At 36.0% G+C, this 9,201-nt stretch overlaps 1 protein-coding gene across 1 annotated transcript in view; it reads right to left on the bottom strand.

Moving 5' to 3' along the window:
- Positions 1-4,693: 4,693 nt before the first annotated feature.
- The window catches only part of LOC119412802 (replication termination factor 2-like), a 5,605-nt gene continuing 1,097 nt past the window's right edge, over positions 4,694-9,201 (bottom strand). Inside the window, exons 3-6 of the mRNA XM_037679836.1 lie at positions 8,566-8,676; positions 8,414-8,468; positions 5,866-5,940; positions 4,694-5,430 (exon numbers count right to left, since the gene is read on the bottom strand). Of these exons, the coding sequence (XP_037535764.1) occupies positions 5,234-5,430; positions 5,866-5,940; positions 8,414-8,468; positions 8,566-8,676 (438 nt within the window). The 3' untranslated portion in view covers positions 4,694-5,233. The remainder of the gene's footprint in view (positions 5,431-5,865; positions 5,941-8,413; positions 8,469-8,565; positions 8,677-9,201) is intronic.

Below are 9,201 nucleotides of genomic sequence, written 5' to 3'. Positions count from 1 at the left end.
TACATATACATATATACATATATATACATATACATATATACATATATATATACATATACATATATACATATATATATACATATATATATATACATATACATATATACATATATATACATATACATATATACATATACATATACACATATATATACATATACATATATACATATACATATACACATATATATATATATATATATATATATATATGTATATATGTATATATATATTTATTTATTTATATGTGTATATATTTTTTTTCATTGTACAAAATGTATTATTATTATTATTATTATTGTTGATAATCCTTTGTGTTTTTAACTATTACTTGTGCATGATAACCATTGTCTTTGTTTAGGTCAATGTTAAACTCAGAGGCCATTTATGTTGATAAAAACTGTTTTTATTACTGTATATACTGTTTCTTGTTTTGATCACTATTTGTTAAAAAAAAAATTTGTAGTATGCTTTTTTTTATAACTGTTTATTGTTGTTGCTGTTGTCCATTGTTGTCATCTTTCTTTGTTGAAACCAGGTCTCTCTTGTAAATGAGTCCTCGAGGCTCAATGGGATTTACCTGTATAAATAAAGGTTGATTGATTTTATGACGCGTGCCATTGAACTCTTGGCTAGGTCCCCTTGAAAAGGGGATTTTGATCTAAATGGGTTGATGGTGATGATTCTATTCATGTTTATTTGCAAATAAGCAAATTACTGGATGTTTGATCAATTCCATTCAGTCGAGTGCAGACTTTTTTTTTTTATGTTTTTTTTTAACAAAACTTGTCTCCTTGGAAAGAGCATGTTTCTTCCAGAGTGCAGGCCGGTGACGTTCAGTTTGTTTAAGTGCTCGTCTCAAACCGCAGCAGGCCCCCAGGCTCTGCAGCTTCACTCTCAAAAGCTTAAAGAATCTCAACAAACTGCTCTTCTCAAACCTCATTTACACTTTGGCGGAGCTCAGCTGTTAGAAAACAAGGACTCTAAAACCAGAATTATACCGTTTTATATTTATTACTGTCAGAATAGTCCTATGAAGTGTCTCTATAAAACCATCATGTTCTGATGGCTGTCCTTTAATAATCTCAACGGAAGTCGATGCTTCCTGAGCTTCAGCTGCGGTGCTCTGATGGGAACCTCCGCACCGACACAGCGGAGGATTAGCTCTTATTTGGCTCCTTGGCTTGTTGGGGACTCCAAGCAGAAGAGAAAATGCGCGGTGATTAAAGCTGATCCTGGGCTGAGACAAACCCGAGCAGGCCTAAATAATCGAGTTTAGTCACGCTTGGCCTGACTGTAATCTGCTTCAATCCCGCAGCGCAGCATGTCACTTCAATGACCGCCCGCTGCGGTGATAGACTCATCTGAAGTCAGGTGGGTCCAACACAGATCAGATGGATTACCAAATTAAAAAGTGAAACATATACTATTGTTATTTGAAGTTAAAAAACATCTCTTTACACGCTCCGAAAAGTTTATAGCAACACAAACAATTAAATATCCATTTTATCAGTTAAAACACTGATTTCCTCATTTGTCAACTAAATAAATCTGTAAAAAAAATTAAGAATGAAAAGCCAACATAAATATTCTAGCTTTATTTTAATTTTTAAAAAGTGCTATTATTCTGAACTTTAGTTAGTCTCAGCCTAGAAAAAAAAAATCCTTTAAATTCGATAAAAGTTATATAGAAAAAAAAGTTCGATTCTGACGTGAATCGTTACGTCTCGTGCAGGATCACAAGGTGAACAATAAATCCACAACACTCACCCTCCAGTCGATCCTGTCCAGCACCGACATCTGGAAGGCTCTGATCCCGCGCACACGCAGCGAGTCACTGAACCGCTGGGACGCTCCTGCATTCTAGACGTTACCTGAACAATCTCCAGTGCGCATGCGCTCATTTAATACACCTGAATGAAGAAGCAGAACAGAACAAAAGAAGCTCGCAGATAAAAGGAAGAAAAAAAAAACGTTTTTATTTGGTTCTGATTTGTTTAGATGTTTTTATGAGGAATCAAATTAATGGCAAAAGCTGCAAAAAAGTTTAGAATGTGTCATTATCAAAACACGAATTAAAAAGCAACAATGTGTTAAGAGTATGCAAGTGAAACCTAAAAAAGACAAAAGACTTGTGGAAATGTAAAGATGAGCTAATTCCTCCCCCTAAAAGACCCAATGGCCCCAGGCTGACCAAAAAGAATCTGCTTTCAAAGACCAAGAATGCCTCCTGTTATCTGATCTCCACAGAACTTTTTTTTTTTTTTTTTTTTTACTAATTAACATCAAAGTTTCTCTGCTGCGGCTGAGAATGAAGCTGATCAGAGAAAAATAATTTTCTGATCCGCAGCACGACACCTGCAAAGAAATGGAGGCTTAAATAATAATAATAAAAAAAAGCAATTCAAGCGTTAGGTCACTTATTTCATCTTAATATATATTCATTGTTAATAAACTAAACAAGTGAACAGATCCAGTCGATGACGCATTTATGTGATTGATTAAAATCCAACTTTAATTCAGTTAATTTACTTAGAGAACAACAAAAAAATGCTTGTTTTTTTTTTTCCTACAGGCGGATGAGACGAATTTAAGCTGAATATATGTGAAACTACCGTAGTAGGACTAAAATAAAGACATGATGTGGTTTTGTATATTTGTTTAACAGTTACAATGAGTTGAAACATGTATTTTAGTCCGTGATGCAAGTAATGGTCCTAATCAAAATATAATTTGACAAAAAGGTATATATATAAAAAAAAAACCTTAATGCAATAGAACATATTTGAATAATATAAAAATCATCATTTAGGTTAAAATGCATTGATGTAAAAAAAAAAAAGATACTAGGTCAAAACAATCTATACATGTATTATGAGCTGAACATGTCAGTAAAATATATCTGTAGGTCTTAATTTAAAACCAATAATTAATTCAAATTCATTGAAAGTAGGAGTAAAACGATGGGATGATTTAATTAGGTTACAGTAACATGATTCATATAAACAGTAACATGATTCATATAAACCTTGTTATAAATGCAGAGCGCCAAACCTCAACGCGTCTCATATGAATCTCTGCTGCCCCCTTGTGGAAAAACTCTCTTATTACATCACCAGAAAAATCTCAAAGAATCCGGCGCAAACTTTTACTTCTTTTTCACATAATCCTTTATTGTTTTTTTTGTTTTTTTTCATTTAGGAAATGAACACAGTGACATTAATGCTTCTGTAATGTAAAATATTACGTTTATGTATGTCCTGATGCATTCTCAATAGTCTAGTTAGATCAATTTAGAGGTTGAACTCAACCTTGTTAGAACAAAAATACCCTTATTTCAGTAGAGTTTTAAAATTATTACAAAAAAAAAAAAAAAAAAAAAAAAAAAGAAAGAAAGAAACTGGGACACCATCTTCATTTGTGGGGCCAGAGGCAAAAGTTGGAAAGCATATTCTCTGGTTTCTCTTCACTATTTTACAAAGTACTTCTGCTGACTTTACATAATGGTATTCTACCCTGACAGTAAAGGGTAATATTAAAGACAACTTATTTGATCAATTCATGAGAATAACAGCATTTAAAACAATCTGGACCAGGGGTCTGCAACCTGTGGCTCTGGAGCCACATGCAGCTCTTTTAAGATTTGACCAAAACTGGCATAAAACTGAATTTTATTGGTTATACAAACAACAAAAAAGATTAGTTCAAATAGTTTTCCTGTTATTTGCTTTGCTAATGTGAACACTGGAGCGAGTACAAGAAGCAAAACACACTTTTAACTTGATGCTTTATTTCTTTATATGAAGAACTGTCTGCATAGGTTTTTTTTAATTAATAAAAAATAAATAAATAAAAAACAGATTTTTCCCCTTTTACAAGAATTTGGTCTTTTTCTTTAATACATGTTAAAAATCATTAGATATGTTTTTGCTTCGTCACCTTTACAGGCCACAAAAGGCCTATCCAGCATACCTAAAGTGGCACAGGCCACCAGGTGATATATACATTTGATTTATTTATTTGTTAGGCTTCTTGATCTGGGAGCTGAATCCGAATTTCATACCTGAACATGCAAATGTGAGCTGGTATTACCAAAAAAAAAAAAGAATCCTTGAATGGTAACCAGTTGTAGCAGGTTGTTGCAGCTCTGGACTTGTTTAATGTTGTGAACAAAGGCGTAAAAATGGCTATTTTTATCATAAAGGTTGCAGATCCCTGATCTGGATCAAGGTTTATGGAACAGAGAAGACACTCAAGAAACACAATATTATATCATTTCAGTCTGTATAATTCACTACGTGAAGACTTTACTGAATCAGTTCTTGTATTTATTACACAGCAGTTGGAGCCGTCACCCCCAGCCTTTGTGTGTTGACATGTTCTCTCTGTGCATCCCATGGCCAGTTTCCTCCCACAGATCAAAAACAACTTGCCGCTGGATGTGGGCGAGACTGTAAATGGTTGTGTCTACGCATCCCTGTGAAGGACTCATGACCTGTCCAGGGTGTACGCCACTTCTCAAAGAGCGAGTGCTGGAGATGGACACCAGCTCCTCCGAAAGAAGCAGCAGTTAAATAAAACCGATGAATGATGCATGGATGCATTTGTTACGTGCAATAAAGACAGCCAAAGTGCAAACGATATAAAATAAAATGTTTTTAATCACAGATAAAAAAAAAAAATGAACAGGTGTCCAAAGAAAGTTTATTTTGTAACAAATACAAAGAAACAAAAAGTAAAATTTGGTTTAATTATAACTGGCCAGTAAGCTCCATTTTCCAAATGCACAGCTTTGCATTTTCCATTCGACAAAAACTGAAAAGTAAAATAAATCCAACAACAATAGTTTACTTTTATTTTTAACAGCTTTTATCAATGTAGCCAACATGTCAAGGAGCTCCACTGTGGACACCAGGGGCCAGAAGAGAAGAAGAGATGGTAAACAAACCAGCATCAATTCTCAAGTCACCAGTATGATGACAGACGTGTGGGGGAATACATAAGAAACACAGCGGGTTACACAAAACAAAGTCTGAACTGTTCAGGGAGCAGGAAACAAAATGTGCAACATGCAAACGATGAGCTGTGAGCTAATGGGAACCGAGGAGCCAAACTGGGAATGAGTCCAGCACACTGGCGACTTGATGTAAAGTTAGGGTGGTGTGGGCGTTTACATATGCGTGTATTTCTAGAGCCATTTAAAAAACGAGAGTCTTGCCCTGAGGAACAGCCACTAGAAGTGATACGGGGTGTGGGTGACCCAGTTGGACGTCTGGTCTTTAGAGCGCTTGGCGGAGCTGTGCGTGGTGAAAAGGGATTTAAACGCCTCTGATTTCTCCTCCATGTTCTGGATGGATCTTTTGGTAGAAGAGGCTGTGGAGGATTTGGTGCCTTTAGAGGAGCCGGAGGCACCAGAGGGTCCGGCCACATCTGGGAAGGAGGAGAATATAAAACAGGAGCAGCAGGATAAACAAGAGACAGAGTCAATTAGAGAGTTGAAAAGGAACAACTATTAAAAATGAGAGAACTTTGATTTCACTGATAGGTAACCCCTTTTCTCAGTTTATAAATACAAACACACTAAAATGTCTTAAATGCATAATAAAAATACCTATAAATAGATTTCTTAAAGATCAATTTACCAAAGATTTGATCCAAAAGCAGATAAATCAAGTTTAATAAAGCAACAAGTAAAACTCTGAGCATTTTAAATGCTCTAAACTAAATACCTTCATAAAGAAATAACTTGATGAGTATCATATTATAATCAATCAGCATACAACCCGATGTTTAACTGAGCCAGGATTAGATTAAATAAATATTGTTTCCATAAAAAAATAAAAAATAAAAAAAATGTTTAACTACCTGAGTGGTTGCTTTCACTTCCATTTTGTAGAGCTCCATTCTCAGCAACATCTACAGATGAAAACTCTGGATCTTCTGTGGGGAAGTACAAATCAGGTAAGATACAAAATATTGTGCAGAGCAACTTGTGACCCAAACAAACTTATTCAGCTTATTATTATTTATGGGTGAGGCTACAGCTAGCATTTAAATTATTTGGCAGGTAGAGTAGTCCCACGTTTCTCGCGGGGGATCCGTACCATGAAGACCCGCAATAACTGAAAAACCGTGAAGTAGGAACAGTAATACAAGTAGTAAATAGTAGTTCATTAGTTCATTTTAGTATATATATATATATATATATATATATATATATATATATATATATATATATATATATATATATATATATATAAATAAAATGTGTTTTAAGCCCTTCCCACATTCTTGCAATATTCTAAAAATGTTTCTAAACTCTAAAGCTCTAAAAGAGCACAGCAGGTCATGATCTCCGCTAGAGCATTCATTTCTAACCCGGAGCCCAGCCCAGCCCCGCCCGATCCGGATTCGGACCAGGCCGGGCAATAATAATGTGCGGGCCGGGTCGGTCTCAGGCTTTTTATTGCGTCAGGGACGCGCACGGCCGACAATCCAATTATATGCCAACATGGCTTGCCATACAATCACCAGCCACATGCGGCCATTTGACTGCGCGCTGACCGTCCGGTTGAAAGAGGTAAAACGTTGATTTAAGCTTCAGATGGACTACTGCCAGTGATCCATCAACCCAAATGGATGTTCATTCAGCCGCTGCACTCAGCAGATGCGCGCGGCTGACGACCCTAACAGGTGAGATCACAAAATGTCCGACATGTCACAGCAGAATGCAGGCAGAAGAAGGGGAAGCATTTAATGTGCTTTGATGGCTCCTCAGCTCTGATCTTGTGCCCCCTTTACTCAGCCACACGTGTCCACCAACTGTTAATAATAGTCGGTGGTATAAGCAGTCAAAGCTTAATTAAAAATGTTTTGGGGTTTGGACCTGTAATTACTGTTAATTTGTCGGATTGGGTGAGGTTAGGAGATGATGGCTGCGGGCTGGGGTCGGGTCTGATTTTCTGGACCCGAGTGCAACTCTAATCTCTGCTCTCTGCCACCTGCCAGCGCTCTCTGCCCCGCCCACTTCTCTGCTGCAGAGCGGAGATATGACACGCTGCAGGAGGAAGCTTCTCCTGCAGCTGTGGGCTGCACCAAGGTGCAGCAGGTGCTAGTTAATTTAAAATAATTTATTTTAAATAAAAATCCCATGCGATCGTGCAGCTCATCCATCAATCAGACAACTGTGTGTCATGTCTAATCTTATTTTGAAAAACTGAGATAGGGCAAGTTCGCAAAAAACAAACCGCGAAGTAGCGAGGGACTACTCTACTGCTTTCATTCTATTGTACTTTATTGTAAAGTACTTTGTGATTTTTATCTGTTAAAAAGTGCTATATAAATTAAATTTCACTTATAACAAGACAAGAAAGTGAAGCTAATATTAAAATGGAAGAGTACCATTCAATGTTTTGTAAAAAATAACCAAAAACTATAGAATAAATCATGAACAGGAAAAACACTGACATGTACAAATGCAAAACCATAAAACCCCTGAAATACCAAAATGATAAAGAGGTTGACTTTTTTAATTAACTTCAATATTTTTTTATTATAAAATGCCAACAACAACTTTACATAGGATTTTTTTGTTGGATTACTGGTAAGTTAGAAGTGGTCTAAACAAAACAAAACAAAAAATTTGTAACGCAAACAGTGACTTTTTTTTCTCTTTTTATTTCAATGGACTGTTTTGATTTGAGCACATGGGGATTTCATTCTTGTCCGCATTTGTTTGATGTAAAGTAAAAAGTAAACAGGAAAACCACCAGCGCTAAAAAAAAACCTCAAGTGGGTGACATGATTCACAAGAAGTTCAGATTTCTATCTTCACATTTATTTGCTCTTAAAGCCAGGAAAGGAAACCAACTAACAATTAGAGACAGTATATAAAACAAGCTTATCTTTATTACAAATCCACAATTGTCAGCTCCTTTCCTTTAAGGGTTGCTAAGCTGTACAAAAAAAAAAAAGGATTCTCCACCACCTACGAGGTATTTAGCCAATGTTACAGCTACTGGATTTACAACAGACTTGTTTGCACATTGTACGTTTGCTTAGCTTTAATACGCAATAAATTGATCCTGTATTTGATGAAAAAAAGCACATTGCATGCACAGAGGGTTTGAATCTTGTGAAACAGAGTTTGTAAGAAGCACAAAAAGATGTTTTGTAGACAAGCAGCGTTTTCTTTTTTTAAGTAATGTTGTAATAAATATGAACAAAGCAGTGGAAGACATGAAGGTTCATATAATAGGGTGATCATCTCAACCTCAAATGATTTAGAACTACTATCCCACAACACATTCAAAGCATTATACAAATAAGGAAGGGCATTTTATGTCATTTTTCAGCAGCATGGATTTGCTTATGTCAGTTCTAAAAGCACTTGTCATGAGGATATCAGACAAACCTTTTGACACTGCTGGTGTGGACATGGTTTCAGCTGCCTTGCTCTTCTTGGATTTCTTCAAAGGAAAAAGAAATATTCTCATTAAAGAATACAGAAGAAAATAAAGGTCACAGATGCTATGTGATGTTTAACAGCCCACTCTACCATCTCACCTTAGTTTTTGCCTTTGACCGCCTCTCCTCCATCTTCTGTCTGAGCTTGTCAACCTCCTCCTTCGTGCCATTAAGCACAACAATGTTGTCTTCTTTAAAAGGATCCCCACACTGAAATGGAAGAAGAAACGTTATGAAAGTTACGCCAAAATACTCAACCAGAAGGTAGTTCGTGTGTTTTAAAGGTAGTATTAATAAAAGTCTTTTAGCTCCAGTGCAGAACATGTATCTCCCAATATTGGTCAGCGGTGTCACGACACATTAACTGTTATAATACCTGTGATAGTGGTTTTATTTTATTTACAAATTAAGATCATAATCCATTCTCTAAACAAATTGTTTTCTTTCAATCTGCAGCATCAGAAAATTTCTTAAATTTGTTTTTCAACTAACCCCACTCCCCCCTCCTTGTTGTAGACTGCTGTGTGTCTGCCGCCACATGAGACCTCCTGCTCTTCAGGTCTACCTTCTCTGTCTAAAATATAACTCATGGCCACGTGGGTGTCAGCAAGAGACACTTGCTATGTTACAAAATAAAAAGATTTACCTGGAACTGAGATTTTAACTGCATGGCATGAACTTGTTTCAAAATTCCTTCACAATGTGTGTTTATATATATATATATATATATATATA

The sequence above is a fragment of the Nematolebias whitei genome, chromosome 7 (assembly GCF_014905685.2).
Source record: "Nematolebias whitei isolate Nwh7 chromosome 7, NemWhi1, whole genome shotgun sequence".
In the NCBI taxonomy this organism is placed as follows: Eukaryota; Metazoa; Chordata; class Actinopteri; order Cyprinodontiformes; family Rivulidae; genus Nematolebias; species Nematolebias whitei.
Note: the sequence above shows the minus strand (reverse complement) of the source record. Positions and strands in the feature narration are given on the sequence as shown.